Raw genomic sequence first — 17,832 nt, forward strand, 5'->3', positions numbered from 1 at the left:
AGGAGTGAATGTGTTTTGTCACCAGAAATGTGGGGTCAGGGAGGGGTGCTGCGGTGGTCCACGGAAATGTTTTGGCATCCACTGTCTCTGTGGGAGGTGTTGTGTCTGTGTTGTGTCTCTGTGGGGAGGTGTTGTGTCTGTGTTGTGTCTCTGTGTTGTGTCTCTGTGGGGTGGTGTTGTGTCTCTGTGGGTGGTGTTGTGTCTCTGTGGGGTGGTGTTGTGTCTCTGTGGGGTGGTGTTGTGTCTCTGTGGGGAGGTGTTGTGTCTCTGTGGGGTGGTGTTGTGTCTCTGTGGGGAGGTGGTGTCTCTGGGGAGGTGTTGTCTCTGTGTTGTGTCTCTGTGGGGTGGTGTTGTGTCTCTGTGGGGTGGTGTTGTGTCTCTGTGGGGAGGTGTTGTGTCTCTGTGGGGTGGTGTTGTGTCTCTGTGGGGAGGTGGTGTCTCTGTGGGGAGGTGTTGTCTCTGTGTTGTGTCTCTGTGGGGTGGTGTTGCGTCTCTGTGGGGTGGTGTTGCGTCTCTGTGGGGAGGTGTTGTGTCTCTGTGGGGTGGTGTTGCGTGTCTGTGGGGTGGTGTTGCGTCTCTGTGGGGTGGTGTTGTGTCTCTGTGGGGTGGTGTTGTGTCTCTGTGGGGTGGTGTTGTGTCTGTGGGAGGTGTTGTGTCTCTGTGGGGAGGTGTTGTGTCTCTGTGGGGACATGTTGTGTCTCTGTGGGGACATGTTGTGTCTCTGTGGGGAGGTGTTGTGTCTCTGTGGGGAGGTGTTGTGTCTCTGTGGGGTGGTGTTGTGTCTGTGGGGAGGTGTTGTGTCTCTGTGGGGAGGTGTTGTGTCTCTGTGGGGTGGTGTTGTGTCTCTGTGGAGAGGTGTTGTGTCTGTCTCTGTGGGAGGTGTTGTGTCTCTGTGGGGAGGTGTTGTGTCTCTGTGGGGTGGTGTTGTGTCTCTGTGGGGAGGTGGTGTCTCTGTGGGGAGGTGTTGTCTCTGTGTTGTGTCTCTGTGGGGTGGTGTTGTGTCTCTGTGGGGTGGTGTTGTGTCTCTGTGGGGAGGTGTTGTGTCTCTGTGGGGTGGTGTTGTGTCTCTGTGGGGAGGTGGTGTCTCTGTGGGGAGGTGTTGTCTCTGTGTTGTGTCTCTGTGGGGTGGTGTTGCGTCTCTGTGGGGTGGTGTTGCGTCTCTGTGGGGAGGTGTTGTGTCTCTGTGGGGTGGTGTTGCGTGTCTGTGGGGTGGTGTTGCGTCTCTGTGGGGTGGTGTTGTGTCTCTGTGGGGTGGTGTTGTGTCTCTGTGGGGTGGTGTTGTGTCTGTGGGAGGTGTTGTGTCTCTGTGGGGAGGTGTTGTGTCTCTGTGGGGACATGTTGTGTCTCTGTGGGGACATGTTGTGTCTCTGTGGGGAGGTGTTGTGTCTCTGTGGGGAGGTGTTGTGTCTCTGTGGGGTGGTGTTGTGTCTGTGGGGAGGTGTTGTGTCTCTGTGGGGAGGTGTTGTGTCTCTGTGGGGTGGTGTTGTGTCTCTGTGGAGAGGTGTTGTGTCTGTCTCTGTGGGAGGTGTTGTGTCTCTGTGGGGATGTGTTGTGTCTCTGTGGGGTGGTGTTGTGTCTCTGTGGGGAGGTGCTGTGTCTTTGTGGGGAGGTGTTGCGTCTCTGTCGGGAGGTGTTGTGTCTCTGTGGGGTGGTGTTGTGTCTCTGTGGGGTGGTGTTGTGTCTCTGGGGGGTGGTGTTGTGTCTCTGTGGGGTGGTGTTGTGTCTCTGTGGGGAGGTGTTGTGTCTCTGGGGGGTGGTGTTGTGTCTCTGTGGGGTAGTGTTGTGTCTCTGTGGGGAGGTGTTGTGTCTCTGTGGGGAGGTGTTGTGTCTCTGTGGGGAGGTGTTGTGTCTCTGTGGGGAGGTGTTGTGTCTCTGTGGGGAGGTGTTGTCTCTGTGGGGTGGTGTTGTGTCTCTGTGGGGTGGTGTTGTGTCTCTGTGGGGAGGTGTTGTGTCTCTGTGGAGAGGTGTTGTGTCTCTGTGGGGTGGTGTTGTGTCTCTGGGGGGTGGTGTTGTGTCTGTGGGGAGGTGTTGTGTCTCTGTGGGGAGGTGTTGTGTCTCTGTGGAGGTGCTGTCTGTGGGGGTATGCTATGAAAGACTTAGCATAGCATGTTGTTACGAGCGCTATGGCTTGAAATTTCAGAAACGCATTGCTAAATAGGAAATGTGCGTGATCGTATTCTCCGATGCCTGTTACATATTTCGAGTTTGCATGTCTCTCGCTCTCTCTCCCTATGGTCGTGGATTTTTCTCCGGGTCCTCCAGTTTTTCCCTCATTTCGAACCAACGTGCATTCAAGGGTATTTGGCTACTGCTAGAAATTTCCACATGAGGATGAGCCACTTCGTTGAGCTATCACTTATGATGCCAGGTCGCTTCTAAAAAAGAGCAATATAGCAACTCAGTAGGGCCTTACTTTGTAAAATAAGAAATTCTTTAAATAGTTTTTCAATTTCAAGCCAGGCGAATAAATGAAATTGATGCATTGACACTATTTTTCACTGTCTGTTTTAAAACAAAGTCAGGGGAATGTCTTATTACGCGGTAGCTCCATGTTTGAGAGAGGCCAGATGTGTGACTCCACAAGTTTTGGAGTGCATCTCACTTTTTGGGAGTGCCTTCCCATCCAGAGAACGCGGTAATGAGCGTGCACACGACATCACTACAACACTCGCAGAGCATATCCCCAGCAGTAACCAAGTCAAAAGTGCTATAAGCTGAACATATTTTCCCTTTATTTCATCAATAAAAAAAGAGGGCATATTTTACAGTGAACGTTTTTCCCCAATGTTCCCCACATCATGCACAACGTTTGGTCAGGTTCGCAGCGCTGGCGACGGAAAAACGATAATCCCCTACTGCAGAGGCATGCTTGTGTATGAGACACAAAGATCCCCACCCCCCCCCATAGCCTCACTTTTGGTGCAAGTGGTGTTAAACGAGCAACTACAAAGGGTTGGCACTGTGGCACACGAGGGGGATGGGATGCCAGAACCACGCCCCAGCCACCTTTGTCTCCCCCCAGTGGAAATGTTTACTACACACCACCACACCGGGTACTCATTTGAGGCCGAGTCGACCTAGGGGGAAAGTCCCAGGACCGACTTAGATATTCGTCACCAATGTTGTGGCCGAGGGGGGAAAACGAACTCGGATGGCCGGGGTTCGTTAGCACAGCGTGGCGCTGACTGGCTGTGCCCTACTGGCTCCTCACACGCGACACACAAGCACACACGGTCACACATTCGTACGTTGCATTCGTGAACACAATCGATAACATTCCCACGGTAGTCGAGTTTTTTTTTGGGTTAGAGCACGTCCATATAAAATGCGTTGACCTAGGAGAGTCCCAGGTCGACACGATCTAAGACACACAAAAAGTCTTATGAATAATATTGGTCGCAAAAGCCTCCAATGTGTTAAAAACTAGCATTCTCACGAGAACGCAGGGAACGGTACGCGATAATACGGGGAACGACTCACAAAAGTGCTTAGTTCAAAACTCCCACTGCAACACGTGTGCCCCCCCTAACCCCTCTCCGCTGCCAGACGCAGAAGTGCATGCAGACGGCTCGCGCGAATCTGTGGTGCACCGGATGAACGGTTCAACCCAGGAGGCTGCTTTGTACCTAGGTATGCAGGAATGTCTAACTACTTTCGCACTGTACGTAGCCAACAGAGCCGTTATTTTTACGGAACCTTTGATCATGCGCGCAACTCCATTGCGATTAAGACGAGTAAAGGAGCATCAACCATCATCATGGGAGCTCCGCTCATCCTCGCAGCAGCAGCTTTTGGCTGGCGATCAAACACAGACGGTCACCGCATCGTGCACATATCATATGGGCTTCCGCGGCCGATATTAGGAAGCTATTAGAATAGCAAACTTATTTTATTTAGAACTTCTTACCTCCGATTACCATGGTTGGCTAAGTACAGTGTGAAAGTAAAAAATACATACATACGTGTTTGATGAAAACAAAATATGCGTTGTGAATGACATTTTTGACCTAGTTTTTTTTTTGTGAATTGACCAGAATAACCGCTGACAGCGGCGGGAAAATGGAGAAATTTTAATTCTGCAAATCTTAAGGGGTGCAGATGCAAAGCAATCCAAAGCTAATCAACTTTATCCAAGCACTGCTGTTACGAGCTATTGGAAACACTACATTGGGGCAAATATCTATTTTATACATTTGAAAAAATCATCATCATTGTAAGAATATAAATTTACTCCATTTAAGAGTATGATCCTACAATACACCAACTCGTTTAGAAAATGTTATCTTAAAAAAATAACGACCCAATTCCACGCAGTAAATATCCATCAAGTCCTTGAAACAGCACGTCGCATTTGCCGATGGCATATTCTTTGGAGCGCGTGCCGACACGCATTGAACCGCCACACGGGCAGGGCAAAGCGACGAACCCCACACCACAAGCCATAACGAGGATTATTTACACGTGTGGTGCCACGCTCACGGATATTTATATATTTCTTTATAAACGGGTAACAACCGAATCGTATCCAATCACCAATTCCGACAAGTTCTGACCATGTAGCACCGCAGAACAGAGGACGCCCGACGAACTTGCAACAACGGCCCCTCTCGGCGGCTCGATCTAGCGGCTGCGACGACCGCAGCCAGAGCCTCCGCGGGCCGATCGATGCGAGGGCACCCGCGCACGTTGTGTAAATTGCGAGGGCTCACTATCCCTGCTCATTCCAACGAGGATGGAATCATCGCACGGCCGCTCACGCCCACACACACACCTCCACTTCCATGCCGTGCTGCTGATGAGCTCTAAACGCAAGCCGAACGGACACCCAGGACGTGTGGAAAGTCATCGGGAGCATGGGAACATCTCACCTCCGTTACACACCTTGGGAACCCCCCCCTTCCCTTCACCCCTCGTCCTCCCCTGGCCCGAGGGGAAACCGTGGATCAGTACTTGATGGCCTTGGCCAGCCGATCCCAGAACCACTCCTTTGTGCTGATCTTGGTGTAGTCGGACATGGTAATGTGACGCAGGATTCCTGGGTAGGTCTTGGAAATCGCCTTGTACTTGACGGGAATGAGGCGCCGGCTTCGAGCGCCTGCGGAGGGAAAAACAAAAAAAACGGGCGAATTTTGTGAACCGCGGGAAGATGTAAGTCTCCACTCTGGGAGAGTTGTATTTTAATTGTGCAGGAATGTTGCGTGAATCCTCGTCATTCTTCTGCACCCTCCCGGTTCCTCCCCCTCCCCATTTGCTTCTCAGCAGGGCTAGAATATTGCTGCTCGTCACGACACTGGGTTGTGGTTTAGACAAATTTCAGCACCAGCGGCCACCGATAATCGCAATAAGAACCGAACCGACTGCGAAACACCAACAGATGACTTGAGGTATGCCCAGCCTAACATTCAGAAGAGCGTGGGTACACCCGTTTCATTCTGTCCATTACGACCACAGAGCGTGCAAGACCGTATTAAAGAGTCTCGAGGCCTTGACAAAACAAGCGATGGCGGATTAGCGTTCGAAAGCGATGGGAGCCGTCAACTAACCCGTTACCAGTGTTCCATCATCATCGTGCAATGCAATGCAATGTCCACATCACTGAACTCACCTGGAGCGATGCTGAGCGCGAGCTTGGTCTGGAAGTCGCACTCGCTGCTCTCAAGGAAATCATCGGAGATGATCACGACAATTTTGTTGCACCTGCAAGCAAGAGAGAGGAGCAACAGCAGCAGTGGCGCCGATGTTGAACATCACGAGCTTTCGACCCCCTGTGCCACTGGAGGGAACTAATGGGAGGGGGGGCATCGTAAGACCCGATTAAAACTAACTTTTTTACTAAACTATTTTTATTTGACCAGGTAAGGCCTGGCCACAAATGGTAGTTCAAACGAAGCGAGCTTGGATATCATCACATAGAAATTTATAGCGGCCAAATACTCGAAACGCGTGATGTAAAACGTGGAGGGAAAAAAAAACGGAGGACTCTGAGAAAAATCCACGCGACCACAGGGAGAGAGAGAGACACACAAACTACAAATATACAGCAGGCGTCAGGATCGGGTCCGAACCCACAACTTCCTGCATACCGAGTGAAGTGGTTAACATCTCCTAGAAACCGCGGGGGGAAGACGCTGCCTTGCGCTGCCGCTACAAACCACCACTACCCAGCCGTGGCGTTGCCCTTCCATCGCCTCGAATACTCGGAGTAGATTGTGCGCGATCCGAGCTGAACTCTGCCACTGATCATTTTCCTGCCGCGTCATAAAACAAAACCCATGTGGACGCGTGGCTTTGCGCCAGTCAGCGGTGCCGAGATGTTAACTCCCTCGTCTGGTATATAGGAGGTTGTGGGTTCAATCCTGACCCTGACGCCTGCTGTATATTTGGAGTTTGAGGTGTTTCTCTCTTTCCGTGGTCGCGTGGATGTGTCTCCAGGCACCTCCGATTTTTACTTCCACATTTAGAATCAACATGATGCGTTATAAGAGTATTTTTCCTGTCAAAAATTTCCACACGATAAGCCACTTCGTTGAGCTATCATTTGTGATGGCCAGGTCGCTTCTGAAAAAGAGCTACCTAGCTGCTCAGTGGGCCTTACCTGGCACAAGAAAAAAAATGCATTTCTTTTATATTTTATAGCGTGCGTGGCCGTGGGGGGGACAGCGGAGTGAAACGCATGTCCAGTACGGGAGACACTGGCCGGCACCGTGGGAAAAATTTACCGATCCACCGTCTCATCCTCCCTAATGCCAACATACTGGTGATGTTGGGGGGGGGGGTCACTTGCGAAGTCTTCCCCACACGTCTCCATGTATAGCGCATCGATGACGGGGGAGGGGTGCAGCAGAAGTGTCTACTACTAGCAGTACTATTATTAGTACCGTATTTTCCCGCATATAACCCGCGGGGAATACCACTTTTTACAAACAAAACAAGACCCTGCGGGGTATATGGAGGTGCGGGCTATCCCAAAAATATTTTACACGTGTGACATGTCATAACTAGTTAAATTTTTTCATGGTAGGACTATCCACTAAGCAACACTTACCTTTGACTAAAGCACTGCTGAATAAACCACTCACACTAAAATTGCACATGTTATGACGTTTTAAATGGTTCGAATTGTTTGTACAATGAAACGACAATGTTTGAAGTGGGCGCACTTTGTTTACCGAAATACCTTCAGTGGCTGTAGGGGGGGTGCGAAAGTTTCAGCTGAGGCTATGGATTGCACAGTGGGAAGGGCCTTAACAAGCATCTGCCAGACGCGGAATCATAATTGCTGAGTCCCTTAGCCTGCTGCTATTGGCTGAGCACTATACAGTCGCGACCATGAGCTATGTTTCAAACTTCCAATGGCTTTGTTGCCAGGAGGCAAGTGCGTTACCGTAGTGCTGCTATTGTCTGCGCAGTGCGCAATCTACCAGTGATAAAACTGTACCGGTCCAGTAGCTGTAATATGATGAGGTCGAATGCTGGTAAGCCTAACAGTACGCTTACTTACTTGTCCACCAGTTATGTGTTACTTATGTATTGGATATTTACTTTTGTTACTTATTTACTGTTTTAAGTTCTCTCGGGTTAGTTTGTTTTCTTTGTGCACGTTATGATTTTAATGTTAACAATTGATAGTGGAATGTATTACAAATGTAAACTTTTTATTAATGATGGAATTAAGCTGCGGTAACGACATTAAAGATATGAATGCATGCGGGGTATATGGAGGTGCGGGCTATCTGAAATTTGTTTTATACAAAACGCTATTTTTGCGGAGTATATGCGTCTGCGGGCTATATGCGGAAAAATATGGTAGTAGGTAAGATTTCTAGTAGTAGGTACTCTACCATGCTATGATTCACCATCCCAGTAGTAGTACTTGTACCTACTAGTAATACTACTATGACTAGTAGGAGGTACTGTGCCACGTCATGATCCACCATCCCATCTTTAGTAGTAGGTACTACGACTACTAGCATCGTCCGTACTACTAGTAGTAGCACCTACCATCTCACCTCTTTTCTTCGATTCAGGTACTTTAGATTTACATTCTGGTTTTCAGGAAGCAAGCCTGGGCGTGAACCAGGCTGTGCCTGCATGAGATGATTGCACTGAAGCTGCAGACGTGTGGGTCTGGCAGCTGTGTGCATGTTGAACTCCTTTTGCACAGTACATAGCCAACCGTGCTAAGAGGAGGTGCGGGGGAAGAACAACAAACTAACCAACAAAAATCAGTTAAAAAAATGAGTTTTCAATCGAGATGATGATTTAAAAGTGCATAGCTCTGGGTAATTCCTAATATCAGAAGGGAGAACATTCCAGATGGCCACAGAAGTGCATCTGAAAGCACGCGATGAAGTGACCACCGTCTTTGTTCGATGGTTAGCCAAAAGCGGCTGCTGCTGCTGCTGCCGCAGCAAGTATGACCGGAGTTCGCGTGATGGTTTATGCTCCTTGACAAGATGAGTAGCAAGGTATCTTGGTTCATTGGTGGCAAGAACTTTGTGTGTACAATGAGCGTGACATTACAACATATTCGTTTGGCAACTGGAAGCCAACGCAGCTCAGCAAGCACGAGGGCGGACACGACGCGTAGCCAGAGAAGTTTGTACACGCTGCCGAGAGAGCAAGCGAGTGAGCAAGCGAGGAGCGAACGGTACCGGTTCTCGATGAGCTCGCTGGAGATGGTGTAGACGCACTGGCCCGGCAGCACGTCGCGGTCCATCACGCACAACTTGAGGGAGTAGGAGCTGCGCTCCAGGTGTTGAATCATCTCCTTGACGAAATCGATGTCGGCGTAGCAGTAGCAGACGAAGGCGTCGAACTTCTCCACGTACACTGAAGGCACAGAGGGCGGCGAGGCGTTGTCTCATTTGTTTTTTCATACCGGCCAGATGCTCAACACCGATGCTCACAGTTGTGTGTGTGTGTATGTATGCTGAACTTTTTTCGCACCGTACGTAGCCAACCGTGCTAATCGGAGGTGCGGTGTATGTATATTGATCTTTTTTCGCACCGTACGTAGCCAACCGTACTAATCGGAGGTGCAGTACTAATCGTAGGTGAATATTTATATAGAAATCGCAACTCCTGAATAAGCCACAGAGAAACTCCACTTATCCGATTCGATGAGAGGGAGCTCAGGAAGGGGGGGATCTATAAGCCGCGTGTATCTAGACAAAAATACTCCTCCTTTTGTCTCTCCCAGTGACAAAAAAAAGGTAAACAGACAAGAGAGGTTGCTCCCCCTGGCTCACTCATCAGCTCCGAGGTGTAAGCGGAACAGAGCGGTGCGCTTCCGTGAGACCACGGGGCCAGGAGACTCGAGCGTGCGCGTGCGCGACGGCTCAAACAGTCCCCGTGAAAATTGCTGCCACGTCCAAGGTCCCTCCTCGTAATCGCACAAATAAAGCAAAAGCTATAATGGTAGGTTTTTACCCTTTTAACTGGTACAAAACTGACACCTTTATTCAAGGCATCATGTTTGCAATGACCACAACACAAGTAGTCAATAAAGCAAACAAAAAGAAGCAACTCTGATAAGGATAATAATATGCACTGTCCTTGAAGTTGATTGGCCCACACCCGAGACGGCTTTCTTTAGAGCCTAGTCCCCCAGTTTTGTACCAGTTAAAAGGGTAAAAACCTACCATTATATTTTGCCACTGGTAAAAGAGATCTCATAGTGTAAAAGCAAAAGCTGTGTGGGAAGTTTGCAACGAATAAATCAGGTGGCGTAGCATGGCGTGGCCTGGTGCCCCACATATAGTTCCAGAACGGGACGTTCCGAACGGGAACAGAGGCGGACGTCGGTGCGAGTTCCGAACAGGAACTACATGTAAAATGTACATGGATCAGAGGAGCTGCACAGTATCGCCGTCTATCTCTTTACGAAAGAGCAACTGGTCGAGGTAAGCAGCGACATGTTAACGCCCTCGCCTGGTACGCAGGAGGTCGTGGGTTTGACCTCAACCCTGACACCTACTGTATATTTGGAGTTTGCGTGTCTCTCCCCGTGGTCGTGTGGCTTTTTCTCCGGGTCCTCCGATTTTTCCCTCCCCATTTTGAATCGACATCAAGCATTATCGAGCATTTGGCTGATATAAATTTCCATACGATAAGCTGCTTTATCGGGATATGTTATGTGCCAGGTCGCTCCTGAAAAAGAGCTAGAGCTCAGTGGGTTTTACCTGGTAAAATAAAATAGTTTAGTTTTAGTTTAGCACACATTGCAGTGATGGCACCATCACAACACTGACCTTCGGGAACGTCGAGCATCGTCACACAGTCAGGAGGCTCAAAGGGCCTCGGTTCAGAGCGGGGAGGAGGACGACCACTCTTCTTCTCCGCAAGGAAACGCACGCAGTCCTGTTCTGTGAATGTGCACACACGTAAAAGATTAGGATCTCCAGTAGGCCCTCTAGTGGCATTGGGACAAAGGCTATTGGCAAGTACTTACAACATCAAGATCCTCGACATAGCCTTAACAGACTGTTGGGGACATTGCTGTTAACGAGTAGCACCTATGAAGGCTGGCACGGTACACGAGGGGGTGGGTGGCCAAAACCACGCCCGGCCACCCTTGTCTCCCTTGTGCCAATATTTACTACACACTGCACCAGGTACTCATTTGAAGAAAGCACCTACATGCACTCACACACACACAACATGCACCTTTCCACATACACGTTTCTGATATTTTTGGGGAGAACCAACAATTGATCGTTCTGGCCTTGAGGTGGTGAAAATGAGAAAGGAGCTCATGGAACAATAACTACGCGAGTACACCACTGATCCAACAGGCACCACCGGAAAAGCCTGGGTTAGAATTCTTCGTCTGAGACAACGCCTGGCCGAGCGACAAAAAGCCCACTTGTGTTGACGGGGCTTTGACGTCACTCAGTGCAGCCCCAAACTGTGAGAGCAGAGCGAGAGTCGGGAAGCAAATCGAGCCGCTGCGCGGCATCAGATGGCCGCCATGGTGGCTAGGAGATGTTAACTACCTCGCCTGGTATACAGGAGGCATGGGTTCGATCCCAACCCTGACGCCTGCTGTATATTTGGAATTTGCTTGTTTTTCCCTGTGCCTCTCTGAGTTTGCATGTTCTCTCTCCCTGTGGTTGCATGGATTTTTCTCAGGGGATCCTCCATTTGTTTTCCCTCCACGTTTACAAACATGCCTTTAGGAGTATTTGGCCGCTTCTAAATTTCCACACAACGATAATCCACTTCGATGAGCTGTTATTTGTGATGGCCAGGTTGACTTCTGAAGAGCTACTTAGCAGCTCAGTGGGGCCTTACACTTGATATAATTTTATTTTTATTTTAGTTAACCGAGGAAATCACCGATGGCCGCCTGCAGGTCAGTGATGACGTCATGGCGCTCAAGCTTGAGCAGCGCGTCCAGCAGGGCGCCGACCGTGCTGTTGTCACGGGACGTGCAGTCGTCCAGCAGTTTCCACGTCGGGTCGGGACAGCGGTCCATGTTCCTGATGTGCAGGTAGTCGAAGCCCAACTCCTCGGCCAGGCGCTCCCAGTTAGCGCTGCCCAGCAGCACGGGGTTGAGGAAGAGCGCCAGCTGCTTGCGCACCGTTGTGTTGAGGGCCCGCAGGGGCACCTCGTGAAAGTTAACGGCGCTGGAGCGTGGCTTAGCGCACGCCATGGTGTCCCCGGTACCTCCGCCCTCGTTCAGTTCGACAGGTGTCGGACTGCAGAGTGAGGGGGGAAAGTTGGTGAGCCACTGGGAGCAGACGCACACAGCACACGGTACACCACAAAGACAAAGGTTCCTCCCACCCCCACCCATTAAGAGACTTTAGGGGGCACAAGTGCTGTTGGCGAGTAGCACCTATGAAGGCCAGCAAGGCACACAAAGGGTTGGGTGGCTAGCTACACGCCCAACCGCTTTGTCTCCCCAGTGGCGAGATTTACTACACACCGCACCGGGTACTCATTTGAGGCCGAGTTCGACCTAGGAGAGGCCCAGTACCAGTTCAGATAATCGTCACTGGTGTTGGCCATGAGCGAGAGTTGAAACCGGGTCACCGGCTTCGTAGCACGGCGTGCCGACCGCGACGCCACCGTTCCCCAGCACACGACGCACACACATAGCCATGCACATATAGTTACACACGTGTACGTACAACACACACACAACTTAAAAACTGGGATTATAAATCTATTATTGGTTGGGCGCACCGAATGCACAAAACGCTGATTAGTGCCACAAGCTGCAAGTGGCCGACACCTCAGCTAACCAATCACAGGGAAACTACTTCCTAAAATATTTTGAGGCTTCAAAGTGCGATCAAAACTATTTTAAAACTAAACAAATGTTTTATCTTACCAGATAAGGCCCACTGAGCTATGTAGCCATTTTTCAGAAACGATCTGGCCATCACAAATGATAGCTCAACGAAGTGGCGACTTATCCCGTGGAAATTTATAGCAGCCAAATACTGTAAACGCACATTGATCCCGAATGCGGAAGGGAAAAACCAGAGGACCCGGAGAAATATCCACGTGACCACAAGGAGAAAGAACATGCAAACTCCAAATATATAGCAGGCATTGTCAGGGTCAGGATCGAACCCACGACCTCCTGTATACCAAGCAAGGTAATTAACATCTTCTAGCTAACATGGCAACCTAATTAGGAGTCAACCTCACCACCTTGTCCCATGAGGCCATACTGGGGCTGAGGGGTTTCTCCATACCCGTAGAACTCATAGCAATGCTCAGCAAGTCAGTACGATCCCAACTTGGGGGGTAGAGTTCAGATTGGCACCAGTAAAATTCCTGCCTCTTTCGATTGCTGTTCGCAGCAACCCCAAAAATGCCGTTGCTGGCATCATCGTCCTCTATTACCTCTATCTCAAGAACGTAGACCGTCTCCATCTGGTCCGACATCAATTATCGCAATTTACAATGGAGGCCACAGGCTGCGCCATGGAGCTTTTATCGGTAAACAAGCTACTGTATTTACCGGGTAATTATTCGCGCTACCTTTACCCTACCGGGTAATTCTTCTGAGCCACCTTTACTCTACCCTTTACCTTACCCCTTGGCATGTCGAAACCTTTACCCTTTACCTTTACCCTTTTACCCGGTAAAAAAGGTAATTTACCTTACCTTGCCGAGGCATATCTGGAGGCTGTCAAGATGGCCTTTAATAAACTGTTGGGCAAGTTCTGTTGGCAAGTAGCACCTATGAAGGCCGGCACGGCACACGAAGGGGGTGGCCAACACCACGCCCGGCCGCCTTTGTCTCCCCAAGTGGCGATGTTTACTACACACTGCACCGGGTACCCGTTTGGGGCTGAATTCGACCTAGGGGAGGCCTTGTACCAATTCGCACCGTACGTAGCCAACCGTGCTGACAAAGGCACATATAGTAAAACCTTGGATTGCGAGCATAATTCGTTCCGGAAACGTGTTTGTAATCCAAAACACTCGTATATCAGTTGTGATCACATGATGCTCGGCAGACAAAGCGTATACGTACTACTCGTATTGCAAGACCTCGCTCGTTTATCAAATTAATCTATATTTTAAAAATGTGCTCGTCTTGCAAAACACTCGAAGATCAAGTTACTCGCAATCCAAGGTTTTATACACATTCAGTAACAAACGTATAAATATACACGCATCCACCTATTACAGTACAGTATATACGCAGGAAATCCATCATAATAAAAATGTTGAAATGTTTGGTCAATTAATGTAATGTTTTTCGTGCACAAACGCCGACTCTATTACACTGCGATTAGCACTGTGGGCTACGTACGGTGCGAAAGAAGTTCAACATACATACACTGTAACTAACTTACAAAGAATAAGTCACGCAGAATTACACACCCGAAGGCGAACACAGATTAACATGACAGACAAGTAGCACTCGGAAAAGGACAAAGATCCCCCGTACAGCCTTAGCTGTTAGCGAGTAGCACCTATGAAGGACGGTACGACACGGGGTGCGTGGCCAACACCACGCCCGGCCGCCTTTGTCTCCCCAGTGGCGATGGTCACACCGCACCAGGTACTCATTTAAGACCGAGTCGACCTGGAGGAGGCCCAGACCCGGTTAATTTACTCAAATACAAAGATACCCCGCTGATTATCCTTAATAGACTGTTGTGGAAAGTTGCTATTAGCGAGGAGCAAGTAGCAGCACCTCCCGCAGGCCAGAACGGCACGCGACAGCGCGGGCGCGTGGCCAGCACCACGCACGGCCGCCTTTCGTCTCCCCGAGTGGCAACGTTTCGCACACCGCACCAGTGACTCATTTGAGGCCGAGCCGACCTTGGAGAGGCCCCGGGCACCCGTCCGTCCACGCGCGCACCGCCAGCCGCCAACACGGGCGGATCAGCGCGGTAATGGCGCCTTGGGCCCTGCCGTTTGGACTCTCACCGGCCTAGTGGGTGGGCCCCATCACACCGTACCTGGGAGATAAATTACCTTAGTAAGGTGGGGAGGGGGGCAAGGGAGTGTTATCCCAGTAGAGCAGAGCCAGTGGGAGCCCAGTGGGAGCTCGGTGGGAGCCGCAATGAGCCGCAGCTTCCAACGCCGTCTGGTCGCGATCGCTGCCTGGACCCACGACTCTTCCGGGGAGCTCCTGGCTCTGACGTCATATGCAAATGAGAATGGGGAGGTTCCCCCCTCCCCCGCCCCCCCTACCCCTCCCCCGGCCCCCCCGCCTCCGACCCCCGCGTGGTGAAGTATGGACACAAGTCCATAATAAAGTATTCTTTGGTTCTTTCGGTAAAGTCACGTAGATAGATATTTTCTATTTTATTTTCTATCTACGTGACTTTACCGAAAGAGCCAAATAATATTAATTCCTGCAGTCACGACAGTTTTAAGTCAAAATCCATTATTCTGGCCAATTTAATAAGGTTTTGTCACTTAAATGAAACGTGCACAATTTGTGACTACCTCAGCAAACACACACACACTGTTTGTGCGTGTGTGTGTGTGTTGGAGAGTAAAACCCACGCAGACGTTTACAATTCGAGTACCGGAGCGTGACGTTTCGCCGCTGGTGATTACAAGAGGCTCCCACGAGCCTCGCGCCTTCAAATGGACGCAGACGACGAGGGCTTTAAAACGCGTGGGGATCCCTACAGGCAACGTTGTCGCAGGGTGGATGGGACTGCTGCATGAGTCACAAGCAGGCTGAGTCACTCGTCAAAGTACTCAAATGGTTCAATGATGTGTGAGTTTACTTTCCAACACGCCGGTGTGCTCAAGTAGTAACTAAATGGCACGTTTAGTTTACGTGACAAACCTTTACTAACTCGACTTTTGCTCATCCAAGGACGGGTGTATTGCAGTAAATCTGAAACTTGCAAGCGAAAAGCAGACCGCAACGTGATATGCATTGCATCAATTCGTGTGCAGTTTGTAAGGCCGCGGTGACACAGACCTATTGCATGTGAAGGTGATACTGGTAGGAACGAAGTGAACCAGCCTACAATAGAATATATCGTCCGTCCGTCCGATGTCCGATTAGGTGTAGCAACATCGCCCCCTACTGCAAACACTTGGCAGGACCCTACAAAAACCTTTAGACTCAGTGAGGCTTTCCTGGCTAAACAAGTGTAACATTCCCTTATAATTCCCTGAGATAGTTTTTAATTAAAACATTTAAACTAAAAATTAACTCACAGCGGCCTAAAGCCTACAGCTAGGCCTAAAGCCTAGAACTAGGCCTCAAACTCTCCCTTCGTATCGTACCCCCGCCATTTCATTTTATTATAGCCATTCATTTGTTCGTTCATACCAGCCCACCCCGCAGGGACCTGTTAATCCCTTGTTCATCCCGACGTCCTTTTTACTTCGATTTCTCAACAGCAGCGTGACGGAGACCACGTGACGTGAGGGTTCTGCCTTTGTAGTGAGGGCTGTGAGTTGACGCTGAGGAGGGGGGAGGAGTTGCCTCGCCCCCCCATGTGGAGTGACGTCACCCGCTAATTAGGAAGTCACCTATTAATGATTATTAATGTGGGGGGCTGTTCGATGTGGAGTGACGTCACCTGCTCATGATATTAAATGAGTGGTGGGGGGGTGTCCATTTGGAGGACGTCACCTGCTCATGATTATTAATGAAGGGGGTCTGGTCTATGTGGAGGGACGTCACGAGCGTTAAGGACAGATTGGGTGGTTATAGTATGTATTGGGCTGTGTCGGGTGGTGGTGAGTTAACGACACATTTATATTTACGCGATCTAACCCAAAAACAAACCTTTATTAAATCTTGACTTAAAGCTTTCGTGACTGCAGGAATTCATATTCTTTGGGTCTTTCGGTAAAGTCACGTAGATATGTTCAAAGAAAATAACAAAAAACGACGTTTCGATCGCAACACAAGCGCTTACATTTGTAGCGATGCTCTACTATTCTATTCTTGCTAAGGAGATACACGCGAATGTCGAGGTCTGCTGAGAGAGTCCGTGTGGCTTGCTATATGCATGTATATGTATGCTGAACTTCTTTCGCACCCTACGTATATTATCGTGCTAATTGGAGGTGCGGGTGAAGGACAACAAACTAAACACAATAAGCAGTTCTAAAGAAATTATTTCATCTTGATTATTTAAGTGCATAGCTCCAGTGGCTTCCTAATATCAGAAGGAAGAGCGTTCCAGACGGCCGTGGAAGCGCATCTGATGGTGCTGGTTGTAATTACCGGCGAAAACGTCACGGTACTGGAATTGTAAATGTTTTGCGTTTACTGTCCAACACACCGGTTAGTACTGAGCCAGTAACTTATAGACACGTTCTGTTAACGTGACAACACTTGCTAATTGGGCTGTGTCAGGGTAGTGGTGGCGGGTTTTAACGTCACGTTTACATCCACACGATGTACGGTACTCCAAAAACACTCTGAGATGGAGATTTCTCGCGGACGCCCTCCCACGACTGCGTGTTCACGCGGGGGACGTTGTAGAGGCCTCGGTTGAATGGCGGATTGTCGTGGGCAAGACAACTCTGAATGTTATACTGGTAGGCAGAGGCGTAGCTAGGATATTTTGCGCCCGGGGACGAACTATAAAATTGGCGCCCCCCCCCCCCGTTTATTCACATTTTCCTATTACATCGAATAAGGAATAACAATTTAAATTGTAATTAAACTATTCTTTGGTTCTTTTCGGTTAAGTCACGTCTAAAAATAAAATAATAAATTAAAATAACATATTACGACGTTTCGATTGCAACACAAGCAATCATCATCAGGTATAAAAGAAATAGCAACAAAAATCTAACTAGAAAACTATAGACAGTCATACAAGCAGACAGACATCACAACGGTACACAGAGAGAGGACACAAATCGGCACAAAGAGAGGGGTCGTTTCTGTGACGGTCCCTTAAATATAGAGAGGGGGGGCGGGGACGGAGAGAGGGAGGGGGCAGAGAGAATTAGCATATCAATGAGTGTATGGCAACGTACTGCTGTTGCAAGTAAGATGACAATGTGGAACGGGCACGCAAAATTGAAAACGGGCACGCAAAATTGAAAATTAGGAGACAGGCACACGAAAATTAAATAACCTAGCAAAATATCGAAATGTGATGTAATACAACACAGAGAGTCGGTTAACGAAAGCTCCTAAATTAAGATTGTAATGAAACATTGTATTTAAAGAAGCAAATTTATAGAAATTATATTACATGGCTCACTCAGTCACTGTCGTAGACTGGTTGACATAGTCTTCAAAAGATACATTTTTATTGATTTCACTGTCGCGAACTGGTCAATCACGTAATCAAAATCAGTTTTTTCTAATGTTTCTCTTTCAACGCTAAGAAGAGCAAGATCACTGAGACGATCTTGTCC

The 17,832-nt window shown here is 49.2% G+C and overlaps 1 protein-coding gene across 1 annotated transcript; it reads right to left on the reverse strand.

The window, feature by feature from the left end:
• Positions 1-2,415: 2,415 nt before the first annotated feature.
• MYD88 (MYD88 innate immune signal transduction adaptor) lies at positions 2,416-14,613 on the reverse strand. Its single transcript, XM_078881795.1, has 6 exons — positions 14,452-14,613; positions 11,341-11,702; positions 10,254-10,367; positions 8,655-8,832; positions 5,606-5,697; positions 2,416-5,095 (listed from the first exon to the last, which is right to left on the reverse strand). The coding sequence occupies exons 2-6, from the start codon at positions 11,654-11,656 to the stop codon at positions 4,944-4,946; spliced, it is 852 nt and encodes a 283-aa protein (XP_078737921.1). The 5' UTR covers positions 11,657-11,702; positions 14,452-14,613; the 3' UTR covers positions 2,416-4,943.
• Between the last annotated feature and the right edge of the window lie 3,219 nt (positions 14,614-17,832).

Source organism: Lampetra fluviatilis, chromosome 62, assembly GCF_964198595.1.
Source record: "Lampetra fluviatilis chromosome 62, kcLamFluv1.1, whole genome shotgun sequence".
Taxonomy (NCBI): domain Eukaryota; kingdom Metazoa; phylum Chordata; class Hyperoartia; order Petromyzontiformes; family Petromyzontidae; genus Lampetra; species Lampetra fluviatilis.